The sequence below is a fragment of the Procambarus clarkii genome, chromosome 19 (assembly GCF_040958095.1).
Source record: "Procambarus clarkii isolate CNS0578487 chromosome 19, FALCON_Pclarkii_2.0, whole genome shotgun sequence".
In the NCBI taxonomy this organism is placed as follows: Eukaryota; Metazoa; Arthropoda; class Malacostraca; order Decapoda; family Cambaridae; genus Procambarus; species Procambarus clarkii.
In genome coordinates, this window is record NC_091168.1 from 32976301 (window position 1) to 32994385 (window position 18085).

An 18085-nucleotide genomic window follows, 5' to 3' on the forward strand; every position below is an offset into this window, starting at 1 on the left:
CTGAAAGCCACCATTTCTCTAGTGGCTTCGATTTGGACAGAAGGTCGTCGGCTTGACATAAGTCTAACATTATACTGTATATATATACACATATACATACATACTGGCGGTCTGTCTGTCTGTCCCACAACACAATGAATTATTAATTAATTACTATAGTGTGGCATAACCTAGCTCAGCCTAACCTAACGACATACACAGTTTTAAGAGTTGGTAGCCATCAATCTTAGGTGGTCGCCTTTAACACCAATATTAAGAAAAGGCCACATTGGGAAAAGGCACAATTTTTTTTTCAGAATTATAAACCATTGACCAAATAATGTATGATGTATGTTAGATGTAGGTCTATGGGGTAAAGCACCATTTTGATACGGTAGAAAATTAGTGTTAAGAATAAGAATAATTAGAATAATTTTTATTTAGGCAAAGGTACATACATAAATAAAAATTATTCTAATTATTCTTATTCTTAACACTAATTTTCTACCGTATCAAAATGGTGCTTTACCCCATAGACCTACATGGGGTTGTAATTAGCTTTATACAAGTGCTTGGGTAATCATAAATATTTTTCTGTTTTTGAGTGGCCTATCTCGATTCACTATGAAGGCCTGTATTCCGCATATCCATAACCCTTGGATTATTGAGGAGGATTTATAATTTGGAAACTTATGTACTCTAAATTAACCTTCCCTGATTTGCATGCATAGATTTAATTATTTGCTTAACTATTTGGTAATATATTTTTGTAGTTTTAGTGAATGTGTTGTGTCCACGGTGATGGCACACTTGGTGTGGAGTGGAAAATACCCTGTTCATTAGTTATTCCCTGTCCTAAAACATAATAATTGTTTTTTTGGGACAGGAAGCCTGTGCATATATATACTTTAGGCTTATATCGAGGTCCCCCCCCCCCCTGACAAGGTTAAAGTACAAACCCTCTCCAGGATGCACCCAAACCAAGTCCCAATTAATTAAGTTGACTAATTCTCGGGTACCTATTTACTTCTAGGTGAAAAGAGGCATTAGGTGAAAGGAAACTTGCCCAGCCATATCTCTCACCTGGGGATCAAACTTGGGTTCCTTGATTGCGAGTTGAGAATGAAGCCAACTATGTATGCTACGAGACCATAGTGAAAACAACATTAATTTAACTTTACTGGCAGTGGACAGCAGGGAACTGAATAGAGTCCACGTTTTTTTTTTAATTAATGACAAATATGCATGCTTTCATCAATGCAAAAAATACATATAAACACACAGACTCACTGTAGGTGATTCATAAGGTCATGGTATTTTGGTGTGTTGTATCCACAAGGTGACTGTTTGATCAACTTCTGCAGCTGTCTGGGCTGGTTAGTACATACAGTAGATGCAAACTTGTCGGGCTGCGTACAAATTGAGGAACATGAAATCGGGTATGGTGCCAGTCATTTCTGTGGTCAATAGCAACTTGTAATCTTGCACCAATCTGCTTTCATTTTCCCCAGAACCTGGTACTTGACACAGCCCTTTGCTCATTATGATTAACTAGGTGTTTTAGGGGTGAGGCTGGCTGGGGGGCTTTTAAGGGGAACAAAGATGGCTGGGCCAGTTTTAGAGGGAGGGAGGACGAGGGTGGCTGGGTGGGTGGGTTTTGAGGGGAGGCTATTTTTTTAATATTAAGATCTTTAATTTTCAGTATGCGTAGGAATTATCGAGGAGTTGTAAATAATGGACTCGCGACTATTATCCAGCCCTCTTGAAGCAGTGTATAGCACAGGTATGTTACATGACCTTATTTGTAAAGACATTATTGTAAAGTGTTGCTTATTGCCTCTTCTTTTGAGTTTTATTAATTTATTTTTTATTCAAAGCTATAGTGATTTATCAGTCTACAGGAGCTGGTGTACAGTATATTTACATTTTATTTTAATAGTTGTATAAAGCTTTAAATAATGATGACTTTCATATCAAAACATTGTAGCAATATATTCCCTGCACATTGTACAGTAATTGCCAGGATATAATATATTCATGCAAGTACAGTAGTACTTCTGGTTGGAAATACCATGTTTTAGACCACCATAGTCCAGTTGGTGGTGTGTGTGTGTGTGTAATTACCTAAGTGTAGTTACAGGATGAGAGTTACGCTTGTGGTGTCCCGTCTTCCCAGCACTCTTTGTCATATAACGCTTTGAAACTACTGACGGTCTTGGCCTCCACCACCTTCTCGCCTAACTTGTTCCAACCGTCTACCAATCTGTTTGTGAAAGTGAATTTTCTTATATTTCTTCGGCATCTGTGTTTAGCTAGTTTAAATCCATGACCTCTTGTTCTTAAAGTTCCGGGTCTCAGGAAATCTTCCCTATCGATTTTATCAATTCCTGTTATTATTTTGTACGTAGTGATCATATCACCTCTTTTTCTTCTGTCTTCTAGTTTTGGCATATTTAATGCCTCTAACCTCTCCTCGTAGCTCTTGCCCTTCAGTTCTGGGAGCCACTTGGTAGCATGTCTTTGCACCTTTTCCAGTTTGTTGATGTGCTTCTTAAGATATGGACACCACACAGCCGCTGCATATTCAAGCTTTGGCCTAACAAAAGTCGTGAACAATTTCTTTAGTATTTCGCCATCCATGTATTTAAAAGCAATTCTGAAGTTAGAAAGTGTGACATAGGCTCCTCACACAATGTTCTTTATGTGGTCCTCAGGTGATAGTTTTCTATCTAGAACCACCCCTAGATCTCTCTCTTTATTAGAATTCTGTAAGGATTTCTCACATAATTTATAGGTTGTGTGGGGTCTATTTTCACCTATTCCACACTCCATAACATGGCATTTATTCACATTAAATTCCATTTGCCAAGTGGTGCTCCATATACTTATTTTGTCCAGGTCATCTTGAAGGGCATGACAATCATCTAAGTTTCTTATCCTTCCCATTATCTTAGCATCATCAGCAAACATGTTCATATAATTCTGTATTCCAACTGGTAGATCATTTATGTAGACAATGAACATCACTGGTGGAAGAACTGAACCCTGTGGTACTCCACTTGTGATATTTCTTCAGTCCGATACATTGCCTCTGATTACTGCCCTCATTTTTCTATCAGTCAGAAAATTTTTCATCCATGTTAGAAGCTTATCTGTCACCCCTCCAATTTTTCCAGTTTCCAGAACAACCTCTTATGTGGAACTTTGTCGAAAGCCTTTTTTAGGTCCAGATAGATGCAGTCAACCCAACCATCTCTTTCCTGTAAAATCTCTGTGGCTCGATCATAGAAACTGAGTAAATTCGATACACAGGATCTTCCAGATCGAAAACCATACTGTCTGTCTGACATTATATCATTTCTCTCCAGGTGTTCTACCCATTTAGTTTTGATTAGTTTTTCCAATAATTTCACTACAGTATTACACTTGTCAATGATACAGGTCTATAATTGAGGGGGTCTTCCCTGCTGCCACTTTTGTAGATTGGAACTATATTAGCCTGTTTCCACACGTCTGCTACGATTCCTGTACACAGGGATGCCTGAAAGATCAGGTGAAGTGGAATGCTGAGCTCAGATACACATTCTCTCAGAACCCATGGTGAAACTCCATCTGGATCAACTGCTTTGTTCTTACTTAGCTCCTTTAGCATATTTTCCACTTCATCTCTAGACATCTCTATATGCTCTTTGTTCTCTGGAATTCTTACTGTATCTGGTTCTCTGAAGATCTCATTTTGTACAAACACACTTTGGGACTTTTTGTTTATTGTTTCACACATTTCCTTTTCATTTTCCATGTATCTGTCCCCCATTTTCAACCTCTGAATATTATCCTTTACCTGCAGCTTACTCTTAATGAATTTATAGAAAAGGCCTGGATCTGATTTACATTTGTCTGCTATACCGTTCTCATAGTTTCACTCTGCCTCTCTCCTTACTGACGTGTAATTGTTTATTGCATCTTTGTATCACTGGTATGTTGGGGTCGGGGGGTGTTCAAGAATGCACCGCTGTTATGTTCAAGGTTGTTTGGCCTCTTTCTATAGAGATTCCATGCTTGCGTCTTTTGATCTCTGGCCCTCTCGCAATTTCTGTTGAACCAACCCTGTTTCCTAGGTCTGCATGTCTGTTTTGGTATGAATGTTTGTGTGCCTTCATCATATATTGTGCAAAATTTGGCATACATCTCATTTACTTCCTTGCCTAGCAATAAGTCTGTGCAATTATACCCAAGAAAAATATTTCTAAGTTCCCCATAGCGTCCTCTCTTGAAATCGAGTTTAACAACTGTTTCACTGTCCCCATTCTCTACTAGATTATATCGCATAGCATATTTAATGTCTAAGAGTACATGATCATATGGTGTGTGTGTGTCTGACAAGTTCAGGGATGTGGGTTTGATCTTATAAAGGCTTAATGTGAGAGAATATCACCTGTATATTGTAACAAGGTGTTTACTTATAGTTTCTACATAGATTAGTGATTTTTTCATTCTAGGGGGAGGCACCTTGTGGCTCCCTGAAGTTACTGTATACTGATGTGGTACCATGTACTAAGCTTCATCAGCTGTGGAGTTCTATAGGCCTACTGGGGACCAGTGCCAGAACCTGGCCCACTCAAAACCATGCAGGGAGCAGTGCAGCGAGTCAAAACAAACAATTGCTGGCTTCAGAGGAGACTGAAGCCTCCAAATCCACAGAAAGAACTCGTTCAACTATGGGCACAAATGATTGAATTATCTTCAAACGAGAGCGAGCTCATTCGTCTTGCCTCCCTTACTCGTTAGGAGGGATATGGGGAAGGTAGCCAGCTGGTGTCCCTTCCAGGTCATCAGAAGCAGATGCCTACATCTGCCCTGGAACTGAGAGTGGATATGATGGCTGGCAGTGGGCTACCTCCGCCCCAGAATAAGTGGGGGAAGTGGGGCGAACGAGCTTGTGCTAGTTCCGATAGAATTCAATACTTTGTTTACATAGTTGGGCAAATTCTTTCGGTGGGGTTCGAGGCTTGTTTTCATTGAAGCCAGCAGTAATTTGTTTTCACTCGCTGACTTTCTGGTTGTTTTCCCAGTGAGGTGGCAGTAATATAAATGTCTATTCTTCCTGGTCCGTGGTAGGCCTATAGAACTCCATGGCTGATGCGACCTAGTAGATGGTACCATAGCTGTATATAATAGCTTCAGGGATCCACTGGGGCTCGCCCAGAAATTGGTGCCTCATTACATTCGATGCTGGTTTTTTGTTCCCAAATGTTTGGTACTCATTCCATGTTTGGACAACTTCTTTTTCTTTAATTCTGAATGTTTCCACTTATGAATGGTGCTGTAATGAAGAATTTACATCCGTATGTATGATAGGAGAATTTCAGAATAGTGTAAAGAATGTAAGGTGAAAGTTTAGCAGCTTTGGATGAAAGTTCAGCAGCACATGTACTATGTGTATTGTTCTTTCAATCATTCTCTCTTCTCCTACTTGCTTCCATTTTATTTATTTATTTATTTATTAATTTATTTATGCATATACAAGAATGTACATAAGGAATGGGAGGATACAAATATGGTAATTACAGTCTTGTAAAGCCACTAGCACGCGCAGCGTTTCGGGCAGTTCCTTCCTCTTCCACCTGTACTTTATGTAGTCCCTCTGTAATCAATGCCACAGCCTGTACTCCTTGTAGCAGGCTGTACTTTTATTGCCCTGTTTGTGGCATGGAGTATGAAGGTGTAGGAATCATTCTCATGTGGTCAAGCCACATTTAATTTTATAATAAAAATTGTATTTATAAAAAAAGTGATGTGTGATTAGTAGTGTTGGCCATCTTTTATTGTACTCTTAAGACGTGATCTTATGTTATGGTTCTTTACAATTATCTGTGGCATTTACAGTGGTATAAGACAAAAAATAATTTTCGAGGATTTTTTGTGCAAAAAAGTTTTTCGTTATGTGTTTATTAATAAATTAACGTTCAAACAGGTTTGTGGGTGAAAGCGCTTTGTGCATGCAAATATAATATATATGCTCAGTTGGTTGTGGGCCGAAAACATTCATCCTATCTACTGGCAAATATGGTAGTTTTAGTATGTAGCTTTTGTATTTCATATACAGTACTGTACGTTTTTCTTCTTCACACAGGTAATGAAAAAGACAAAATTGCACTTCTCCAGGACTCGGTGCCGCAGTTAGAATCGCTTTTCAATATTAGTCATTGTATTGGACATGGCACCTTCAGCTCGGTGTACTTGGCTCGCACCAAACACACCACAACCATCAATGGCCGTCGCCATTTTGCCATTAAGCACATCATCCCGACCTCTCATCCGTCACGTGTATACATGGAACTAAAGTGCCTCAGAATGATTGGGTAAGTGAATGTTTTCAAAATAAAATACTTCACACATAATTTCTACATACTGGTGAAAATGTATTTATTGTGCATAGTTTGGTGTGAGCATAGCTGTTTGAGTGCCAGTGTGCTCCTAAGGTGTTTGTTCTCCTAAGCCTAACAGGAAACACATTCATTCATTTTGAAAAGCAAATTTTTTTTGTGGAGAGCCCCCTTTGGCTCCCCAGAGCTATACCGGGCTGATGTGTATATATTAGACTGTGGCAACAGTCAGTCGATGTTGTTCTAGGCCTACTGGGAACCATGAGCCAGAACCTGGCCCCCCCTCAGAGAGGCACGAGGAGCAAAGGCCTATAGAAACCCCCGTGTGGTAGAGAGCATTCTTTGTCTGCCATCGACCAGGACAGGCACCCAGAAAGGTAAGCGCCCCAAAACAAACCCCTATTCTTGTGAAAATATTGCTACTGAAAGATGAACGAGTGGACAGAACTCCCCAAACAAAATAAAATTATCAAGCTATCATGACGTCGTCATGTGGCCGCGCCGCTGTCTGGGCAACCCCCTCTCCCTGGGAAGGGGGAGCCCCAGTCCATCCGCGCTGGCGATACAACCGGCAGTTCTTGGCTGATGTGATTACTGGCCGGTAGAGTGCCTCTGGTTCTGGTTTTGTTTGTTCTGTACCTTGTGGTGTGGGCTGTCTCTACAGGTGCGGTGTGAGCCAGGAGTGAGATTCCATGGTACTCGAGCTGCATGCACCTAGGGCTCTCTTCCCTAGGTGCCCTATAAGTACTGCCCTTGGGGCCACCTTCCACAAGTCACCTTGGGATCTACCTCAGCTGTGTCCTTTACTGCTCGGTACTTGGCAGCCCTTGGGGTCAGCTGGGGTTTTGTTGGCCTTGTTTGTCTCTGGGTAGGTGGTAGTTTTTGTCACTAGTAGGGGCACTGGGTACTGCACAGCTAGTTTTCACCTATAACAGTGGCCAGCTCTGTTCCGCCTGGGTACGTTGTCCTCTTGCGGGGTTTTTGTTTTTGTTTTTGCCTGGTGGGGGGTTCTGCCTTTGTGGTCCCCCTTAGCTGTTCTAGGGGTTTTTCTATATATGTTTTCTGTTTGGTGGTGTTCCCCGCTTGGCCCCTGTGAGTGGTCACGTCCTGGGGGTTCAGCTTTTAGAAGTTTGTTTGGTAGACTTGGGCGCCAATTCGCAGTACCCTGCCTGAGCTTCCCTTAATGTGTTATCAAGGCTAAGGGAAACCCCGCGGGGGGCTCTGTGGTCCGATGGATGTGGCCCCTGCGTCCCCCCTTATGTCTTGTGAGTTTGAAGGTTGCTCTGTCCCCATGCCTCAGGGTGACACTCGCCTGTTTTGCTTCTGCCTTGCTGCCTGTTGTGTTGTTGGATTTTGACCCGGAGACGTGCGACAGGTGTTGTCGTACGTGCTCTCATTCACCCGGGCCACTGGTCATGAAAAGCGGATGCAGGCGGCTGTGCCATTGCATGCTAGGTTTAGGTTGCTGCAAGGCTCTTGGTTGGTTGTGGCCCCGGATGCCCTGAGACTGCCTCGTTTTTGTTGTTGGGGTCCAGACTTGAGAGTGGGGGTCGCTTCGGCTCTGGTTCCTTCTGCTCCTCCTAGTCCTTTCCCTTCTGTTGTGCATACTTCCTTCCCTTTCTTCCGGCTCCGAGCTGTAGGCGGGTTTTAGGGTTGGAGCAGGGTCTGGTTAGGTTGAGACTCGGGCGGTCTAGGGGGTTTTCCTCATCCGGGATGGCGGCGGAGGCATTCGAGCCTGTTCCTCCAGCCGTGCCGTATGGGTCTGACCAGTGGGCTCCCTTCCTTAGAGTTTTGCATGGCTGCCCCGGCTTTTCCTTGTGAGGCTGGGACTTTGGGGGTTACAGCTCGGCCCCGGGTCTTGCCGTTGAGGTTCTCGAGGTTGGGGAGGGGATGCCTGGGGAGGGCCTCGGCCCCATTTTGTCCCTGCTTGGGTCTTTGTACCCTCAGTGCTGGGCTTGCAGTTCCTCAGAGTGGGAGTTTTTCCTCCCCCCTCTGCATTCGTGTTGGTTTCGGGTCTTCCCCCTCCCTGGGTTCGATTCCATGTCCCTTCGGGTCTGTCGGTCTCGTCATTCCTGGGGGTGTGTTTTTTGCACTTCTGTCACGATACTGTTCGCTTCGTATCGGGGTGCCCTGCATGTCCCTTGATCAGGGGTGTCTTTTTGTCCATATTTACCTCCGTGCGTTTGTGCTTGCTTGTCGTGGTTCTCGTTGGTTCGCGAACCTCTATGTACCTTCCAATATTATTGGAATGTCTGTTGACTTCTGGTGAGGTTTCTCTCTGGTCCTTTTTCGGACTCGTTGGTCCCCTTTCGTCATCCTTGTCTTCTTTCGCTTCTCTTTTGCTTTATTTTGTTTTCACATCGTCTCTCCTTCCTGTTTCGACATTCCTCGTATTCGTTATGGACGTCTTGCTGGTGTATGTACGATATGTGTATGTACGATGTGTGTGTACGGTATGTGTATGTACGATGTGTGTGTGTACGATGTGTGTGTGTGTGTACGATGTGTGTGTGTGTGTGTACGATGTGTGTGTGTATGTGTACGATGTGTGTGTGTGTGTGTACGATATGTGTGTGTGTACGATATGTGTGTGTGTACGATATGTGTGTGTGTTTGACTGGTGTATGAGCCGCACTGCCCGGTAGACGGGTGGTGTGGTTCGTACCCTGCGCACTGGGGCTGGGGTGTCCGTTTTGTTTCCTTGGCGGTGTACTCGTGTGTTGCTCGTCATTAATCACGGTTTTTCTATGGCTTCTCGCTCGTCTTCTTTCTCCAGTCATAGCCCTCTAGATGCTGGGGGTGTTCTGGATTTTATATGTGGGGATGTCACTTCATTCTTTTCCCTGCTTCCTGGGGTGGGGTGGCTCTGTGTGGTGCCACCTCCACCTCTGTATTGCACCTCGTCTTCTGCTGGGCACACACCTTTGGACATATTTTAACTTTGAATTCATGTTTTTGTTCGGGTAACAGTACATACAATACCTACAGCCTCTTATACGCATACCGTTTTGGGCGAGCCACTGGCGATGCTCCTGTGTGTTACTTGACTCGACTGTATTGTGGCACGGTCGTGTCTCCGCTCTGCATGTGAGATTGTATTGTCTGGCGACTCTGTCGGCCAGGTGCTGGTTCTTGACTTTTGGTGGGGTATTTGCCTAGTTGTACTTGCAGGGGTTGAGCTCTGGCTCTTTGGTCCCGCCTTTCAACTGTCTGTCGACGGGTGTGCAGTTTCCTGAGCCTTCTGGGCTCTATCTTCTCTACAATTGCATTTGTGTGTGGAGTCTGCCTCCACCACATCACTTCCTGGTGCATTTCGTTCCTACCTCCTCTGACATTGATCAGGTTCCTTTTAATGTCTGTGGCTCGTTTGGGTACTCGCCTTCCTCCTGTGTACCCTTGTTCCATGTTTTGGATTTCCGTGTTTTGTGGGAAATTCTAAGTCTTCTCGAATATGAACAGTATTTGACCATTCCTCAGAAAGCGACCCACAACAGTCGACTAACAACCAAGTTCCTAATTACTGCTAGGTGAACAGAGGCAACGGGTGCAAGGAGACGTGCCTAGCTGTCTCGCCCTGCCCAGGATGTACTTGTGCGTGTACCCCCCTTGTTTACTCTGTCAATTCCCTGCTTGACAGGGTTGCATCGATGGCTCCTAACAGTGTTGTTAGGTTGACCAGACCACACACTAGAAGGTGAAGGGATGACGACGTTTCGGTCCGTCCTGGATCATTCTCAAGTCGATTGGTAGAATTGACTTGAGAAAGGTCCAGGACGGACTGAAACGTCGTCGTCCCTTCACCTACTAGTGTGGTTTGGTCAACATACTTTAGCCACGTTATTGTGACTCATCGCCTGCATAGGGTTGTTAGGTGTTGTGTGTTTTGCTTGGACACCTTGTGTGTGTTTTCTGTGACTTTACTTTGTCAGTGTATCTTGTTCTTCATTGGTCATATCCGTTGCGTTACCGGCTGCTACTTGGTTCATATTTCGGGTCTTTTCCTTGCCTATTTCCAATTTTCCTCCTCCTATGCTACACATGGTTGTGTATCTGGGTCGGTGCTTATTGGCTATACTGATATTAGGTGCTGGGGTGGGCCTCTGTCCGTGTTCAGTTCCCTGCTTTTGGACTACCCCAGTGTTTAGTTTTGGTGTCAAGTTCCTTCATTTTTTCTTTGTATCTCACTGCAGGTTTCTGTGTTGCACTGCAGTTCTGTGGGGGTGGTGGACTTCTGGTCCACTGCTCCTGCCCTACTGGTTCCTTCCTTGGGACGGGTAGCTGGGATTCCGGTCATGGCTCCGGTTTTTCTTTGTTCCTTTTCCAGAACGCGTGTTTTTGTTTTCCTGTGGTTCATGTCCTGCGTAGTTCCCCTTCTGTGTACCTTGGGGATGTGTGCGTTCGTTTTTCCCTGCTGGAGCTGGTTGTGCTGCTCCTTTGGGTTGTGGGGGCACTGTTTTGCTTCGCATTTCACGCTTTTGCTCGTGGTGCTCGTTTTCCTCGTTGGCCTCTGCCTGGACCCTGGCTCCTTGGGGTTTGGCCTTGTTGGTCTTTCAGGAGTTCTTAGGAGGGGGGCTTCCTCCTGGACAGGGCGTGTCTGCTCGCTCGGGTTGGTTCCTTTTCGACTCGCTGGGCTTGGGTTCCTGGTTTCCCTGGCGGCCGTTCCTTCTGGTTTTTGCCTGCCTTGGCAAGACCTGCTGCTTTCCTCGGTCCAGTCCTGTAGGTCTTCCTGCAGCTCCGCCTCTTTTTTTGCTGGTCGGTCCAGCCCTGTTCAGGGCTGGTTCGTTCTTTCCCTTGAGTCTTCGTGTCTCGGGATTTTGTCTCTAGTTTCTCGTCGCTTGTGTGGTCACTGGTGGCTTCGTTGTTGGTCTCCCACCTGCGTGCTTCGTCTCGGCGGCGGTGTGAAGTTCCTGGCGGTCCTTCCGGTTGTCCTATCACTGCAAAAGGTTCTTCGGTCTCTGATAGGGTTGTTTTGTCTTTCCCATCGGGGTTGTTCCAGGTCTGTTGTCTGGTTCCATGTACTGTCGCCTCGTCATGGGTGGCACTGGTGGAGCCGCTCCAGCTTGCGTTCGGTGTTGCTGTTCCTTCTGTTTTGTTCTGTTTACTGTCTTGGGCGTTGTTTAAGCTCCGGCCTGCTCTTGTGTTTCCGGTGCCGTCCTGGTTGTTGGCCCAGATGGTCTATTTTCTTTCTTCTCCTCGTTTTGGTCCTTGGGTTGCAGCTTGGTTGGTCAGGCCGAGGTGGCTTCCTTTGTTGTTCGGTTGCGGTTCTTCACTGTTCTCTGCGTGTCTTGGCCTCTGGGGTCGTGGACGCATTTTGGTTTGACCGGGTTCCCTTCCTTCACTCATTCCTGTTCTGGGGTTCAGGTCTGCTGGAGTGTCTGCAGGGTCTTTTAATTTCGTCTGTGGTCATGTTTTTTTAGGTTAGAGCACGTGGTGTCTGCCTCCCGGTTCCTTCCCTCTTTTCCTTATCTGTGGTGAAGTAGCCCCAGGGAGCCGACGGGGCGCCTCCCAGAAAACCAGCGTTGAATGTAATGAAACGCCATTTTCTGGGTGAGTCCCTGAGGCTCCCTGGCATCCCTCCCTCCGGTCGGCGTGTTTTTCGCGTATTTTGACATCCAGCCCAAGAACTGCCAGTTGGATCGCCAGCGTGGATGGTCTGGGGCTCCCCCTCCCCATTCTCCTTCCCGGGAGGGAGGGGGTTTGCGCAGATGGCGGCGCGGCGACGTGATGACGTCATGCTAGTTTGATAATTTTGTTTGGGGTGTTCTGTCCACTCGTTTGGCTTTCAGTAGCAATATTTCACCAGAATAGGGGTTTGTTTTGGGGCGCCTACCTTTCTGGGTGCCTGTCCCCTTTGATGGCAGACGTAGAAAGCTCCCAACCACAGGTTTTTTTTTATAAGCTATTGTTCCTCATGCCTCTCTGTGGGAGCCAGGTTCTGGCTCGTGGTCCTTGGTAGGCAAGAACTCCTAGCACTTTGACTGATTCCAGAAAGTTGTACGTATCCATTCAGCCTGGATAACTCCGGGGAGCCTCAGGGACTCGCCCAGAAAATGGTGTTTCATTATATTCAACGCTGGTTTTTTGGGATTTCATCATGCATGTAATAATGGTGTTTTTCTTTTCAGGGGCGAGGATAATGTGATGGGGGTCACCATGTGTTTCCGTGAGATGAATCACATAGTACTGGTCATGCCATATTTCCCACACGATTCGTTTACTGTGAGTTAGTGTTTTTTTTTTTTTTAAGGAATTTGACTTATTCTGAGAGTAATTTGAATTCTTAGTTTACTGATTGTTTATGTTGAACTTGCTTATTCTTTTATTTTAATAATTTTATGATTTATTGTAAATTGTAACATTTAAATTACTTTGCTTCCATGGTTACAAATTTACTTTCACCTTATTTAAATATTTAATGATATTTTTCACATAAAATTTTATTCTGCAATTAAAATTTAAATTAATTATTGTACTTGCTTATTTTAGGAATATGTTGGGTGTTTAAATACACTTGAACTGCAAGATTACTTGATAAACCTATTGACAGCCTTGCGTAGGGTTCACACCTACAGAGTCATTCACAGGGATGTCAAGCCTGCTAATTTTCTCTTCAATCGAAAGCATCGAAGGTTTGTGAATGGATTCTGTATTAATTAGATTTTTTATTTGAGTATTAACACCTGCATATATTGTGTGCTTAGCAAGTTGTGATGGGGTACAAAGATCCAGGTCTAGGTCACGAACCAATAGCTATTGTATGTTTCCTGTTGCAATTTCTCTCTCGACATTCCGGTACTGTACTGTCGTACTTGTTCTTGAAACTATGAATGGTGGCCGCTTCCATGACTTCTGATACAAGCTCATTTCACTTGTTTACCACTGTGCTGGTATTTCCTTACATTTCTCCAGCTTACCTGTTTTTCCAACTTTCACCTTTGCCATTATGTTGTCCCTCTCCAGGAAAAGAATGTCTACTGTACTTTGTATGTTCCCCCACACTATCTTGTATGTGCTAGCCATATTGCCTGTTGTTCTTTCTTCCAGTGTCATTAGTTTTAGTTTACTTAACTGCCCTCGAAACTAATTTCTCTGTGGTGATGTTCGTTCTTTGGAGTGGAAGATGTCCACGACTTTAATATCAGGACAAAGATCAGTGGTTGCATGTCAGAAGATGGATGATGAGACTAATCTGGGTCCAGACTGCGCGCCCACACATGGAACATATGTGAATGGGTGCTGCTGTAGTTGGTTGCTTTAGCTTTCTGTGCAGCACGTTTCCTCTGAGTCTTGCCAGTCCATCTATTCTCTTTCACACAGGGCCCCTGTGATAACTTTGCTTTGCCAAGTTGGGTGGTCCTGTGCAAGTAACTCCCAAGTGCTGGGGTTGATGTCCTGGTCTTTGAGGGGTCACCTTGAGGCAGTCCTAGAATTGATTCTTCTCTCCCCCCCCCCCCCCACACACACACACAGAATGTGTGCTCTGATATAATTCTTCATACATCAGCTGTTTTGGCAATCGGCTGTCAGGCATTCTGACAACATGGACGGGCCATTCGGCCCGAGTTTTCTGTAGGAGGTTGTAAACACTGGGAGTACCAGCCCATTCCAGGATCTCCGTGTCCAGGATTTTGTCCTGCCACCTGTATACAGGGTATGTGTAAGGTGGTCAGAATTGCATTTCACCTCTGTAACTGCACATTAATGACATTATGTAAAAAACATACCTCGAACACTGTTTATGTAGGACAGACATAAATCTGTGCATTCATGCATGTACTGTATGTTAGATTAGCATTTTAAATGCGAGAGCATTTACATACATAAATGCTCTCGCCTTCTTACCAAACGTGATCTGACTTAGCTTTGACTCCTAGGTTCTCTCCTTTCTGTCTTTTACTAGATCTTTCTCTTTGCCATATGACCTCTTGTAGTTTTATTTTTACCTTCCCAATTGTTTTATCTTTATTATTCATACCTTTTTTCTGTTATTTTCCTTTTTTCTTCCTTCTAACCTTTCCTTTACACGATTCTCTTAACACTTAACTTTTTTTCCTCTTATTCTCGCCTCTCGTCATATTCTCACCTTTCGTCTTACATTGTTTCTCTTCCAAGTCTGTCTTTCTAGTACAAGACCTGATAATGGTCCAGGACAGACCAAGGCGTTTCTATATTTTCAGATGTGTGGGTTGGGTGTCAACTCTTCAGCCACATTATTGTGACTCGTCTTCTGCAGAGTACTAAATATTTTGGTGAAAATATCTAGACATTAGGCTAGTGTGTGTGTGTGTGTGTGTGTGGCTGTATGTAATTAAGAGGCTGGTTAGGAGAAATTTGAAGTTAATAAAGATTTGGTTTTCATTATACGTCTAATTTTTATTTTATTTTAAAGCTAATTTCATAAACGTATAAAATGAGTAGGCATAAATTATAATTGTTAAGGCAGGTGTCCTCAGTTTGGTGTTCATAACTTGATGAAAGTCACAGCGTATCTGATCCTGGCAAAGAGAACTTAAGGAAATGGTAGAGAGAGTTTATATGGATACAAATTGCAAGAAGTTTAGATTCAAGAAAGACCTGGGTAGATATTAGGTTGTAAACAGGGTTGTTGATTTATGGACAAGTGTATCGGGTAACATAATAGACATGGAGTTGCTGGATTGTTCCGAGTGCAGGTTAGAAATACTGTATACAGTATATGAACGAGTTTGGGTTGACATGCATACATTCATATATATTATTTTATATACAGTATATATAAAATACTGTATATATATATACACACACAAACACACATACTGTGTATATATATAGATATAGATAGATAGGAGCTGTCTTGTATAGGTCAAATAGACCTTCTGCAGTTACCTTTATTTTTCCATATGCACATGCTGCACCTACCACAGCTCAAGTGATGGACTGCGGGTAGTCTCGATGTGTGCTATAGCAATACTGAAGGGTGTATCACCTGTCCTTATGAAGACTGAGAGAACAGGTATTAATTCTTCTACAGATTATTGTGTGCATGCATATTGAAGTATCCCATTGTTGTTGGTACTACAACTGTGTTAGGAAATAGCATGATGCTTTTAACTTAATTTGAAGTGATATTAATACATTATTTGGCACATGACTTGTAATTGTTTTTTAATTTTTTGCTGATTGACATTGTGGCAGTATCTCTCCAGCTAGGACCTTCTCTGGCCTATGTCATGTCCTCTGTTTTTATTCATCGTAAATAATTATTTTAGCTAGAAGTTTTCTGGGGGGAGCTCCTTCGGTTTCCCGGAGCTAGCCAGGCTGATATGCTAATGTCAGACTATGGCATCAGTCATGTGTATGGAGTTTTTTGAGCCTACCAGGGACCACGGCCAGAACCTGGCCCATTCAGAGAGGCAAAGGGAGCAATGGCCTACAGAAAGCCCCGTGTGGTTGGAAGCATTCTGTCTGCCATTGACCGAGTCAGGCACCCAGAAAGGTAAGCATCCCAAAATAAACCCCTATTCTGGTGAAAATATTGCTACCAAAAGCCGAACAAGTGGGTAGAACTCCCTAAACGAAACGAGTAAACGATCATGACATCACACGTCGCCACGCCACTGTCTGCACAGCTCCCCCTTCCCCTGGGGAAGGGGGAGCCTCAGACCCCACACGACGGCTATCCACCCTTAGTTCTTAGGCTGATGCTAGAGGCAACGGTCGTGTGCTCTGGCTCCAGTGTTTTTGCAGCGCTGTGCTTAGTGTGTGGTGGCTGTTCTCCAGGGGTGCGAGAGCCAGGAGTTAGTCCTCAGTACTCGGGCTGCATGCGCCTAGGGTTACCTTCCCTAGGTGCCCTGTAATTACTGCCCTTGGGGCTTGGGGTTCCCTTCCACAGGTCCCTCGGGACCTGAATCTGCGGGCCCGTTTAACTTCAGTTTTTTTTGTCTGCCCTTTGAGTGCTTGGGTGTTCTGTCTCCCTTGTTTACCTTAGGATGAGGAAGTTTGCACTTGTCAAGGGCGCAGGGTGCTGCGCAGCTTCTTTTCACCCTTTCAGCAGCCGACTTTGTTCCTTGGGGTACGTTGTCCTCTTGCGGGGTTTTGTTTTTCTTTTTCTTTTCACCTTGTAGGGGGATCTGCCCTACTTGCCACTGGTGACGTTCGAACCGGAACGTCACGTGGCTGGTTTGATCTTCTCCTCGAGTCTTCGCGTATGGTATTTTTGACTCGAGTTTATCATCTTCTTTATGGTGATCAGGTGGCTTCCTTGTTAGTGTCCCACCTGCGGGCTTCATCTTGGCGGCAGTACGAAGTTTCCTGGTGGTCCTTCCGTTTCTTCTTGTGTTTTCGTCGTTGTACTTTGCTTTCTGTTCGGGTGGTGGTGTCCTTTCTCTCTTGATTGTTCCAGGACTGTCTCCTTATGCCTAACACTGTCGCCTCTTATCGTGCGGCGCTGGCGGAGCCGCTTCAGCTTGCTTTCGGTATTGATGTTACGTCTGCGCCATTTTGCAAGCTGTTTCGTGCGTTGTTTCACCTCTGACCTGCTCATGCGCCGCCTGAGCTGTCCTGGTCTTTGGACAGGATGCTCTCTTTTCTTACTTCTCCTCGGTTTGTGTGGCCCCTTCGGTACAGGATTGTTTTTCGAAGGCTCTTTTCCTGTTGGCATTAACCTCTGGGGGTCGGGTTGGTAAGCTTCATGCTCTCCTCCGGCGCAGGGGTTTCTGCTCCTTTAGTCGGGGTGATAGGTTTGTTCGTGTGCAGCCGTCTCCTTCTTTTCTGGTGAAGAATGAGACTGCTGCTTTCTGGAGGGGTCCTTGGGTTGTTGATGCTTGGTTGGTCAAGCCGGGGGTGCATCATGTTTTGTGGCCGGTTGTGACTCTTCCCCGTTATTTGCGAGCCACGGCTTCTGTGTCTGTGGATGTGCTTTGGGTTGATCCGGTTTCCCTTCTTCCCTGTTTGCGGGTGCGGGTCTCCCAGGTCGTCCGCCGGATTATTAAGGCTAGCCAGCCTGCGGTCTATCCCCATGCCCATGACATACGCAAGTTCACGGCTCTTGCCGCCATCTTTGGCAATATGTCCTGGGCTGACATTCGGGTGCGGAGATTTTGGCGGTCGAACAGGGTTCTGGCTGCTCGTTATCTCGTGAACGTTCCTGGGCCTAGTCGGGCTTGTCTCGACTTCGAGCTGAGGAGCGAGCAGCGACCACCTCCCGGGTAAGCCCCTACATTTTTCCTCTGTGGGTAGCTAGCTCCGGGGAGCCGAAAGGTCTTCCCCCCCCCCCCCAGAAAACCAGCATTGAATGTAATGAAACGCCATTTTCTGGGTGAGACCCGGAGGCTCCTCAGCATCCCTCCCTCCGGTCAGCGGTTTTTCACTTTTTTTGACATCCAGCCTAAGAACTAAGGATGGATAGCCGGCATGTGGGGTCTGGGGCTCCCCCTTCACCCTCCCGGGAAGGGGGGAGCTGCACAGACAGCGGCGTGGCGACGTGTGACGTCATGATCATTTGCTCATTTTATTTAGGGGAGTTCTATCCACTTGTTTAGCTTTTGGTAGCAATATTTTCACCAGAATAGGGGTTTGTTTTGGGATGCTTACTTTTCTGGATGACTGACCCGGTCGATGGCAGACATAGAATGCTTCCAACCACACGGGGGGCTTCTATAGGCCATTGCTCCCTTTGCCTCTCTGAGGGGGGCCAGGTTCTGGCCGTGGTCCCCGGTAGGCCCAAAGAACTCCATACACAT

At 45.2% G+C, this 18085-nt stretch overlaps 1 protein-coding gene across 3 annotated transcripts in view; it reads left to right on the forward strand.

Annotated features, from left to right (window-relative positions):
* Positions 1-18085, forward strand: part of LOC123757456 (cell division cycle 7-related protein kinase) — a 43939-nt gene that overhangs the window by 410 nt on the left and 25444 nt on the right. For all 3 annotated transcript variants that reach the window (XM_045741089.2, XM_045741088.2, XM_045741090.2), the window contains exons 2-5: positions 1682-1762; positions 6113-6341; positions 12491-12584; positions 12852-12994. In XM_045741089.2, coding sequence (XP_045597045.2) covers positions 1714-1762; positions 6113-6341; positions 12491-12584; positions 12852-12994 — 515 coding nt within the window. In that variant the 5' untranslated portion in view covers positions 1682-1713. The remainder of the gene's footprint in view (positions 1-1681; positions 1763-6112; positions 6342-12490; positions 12585-12851; positions 12995-18085) is intronic.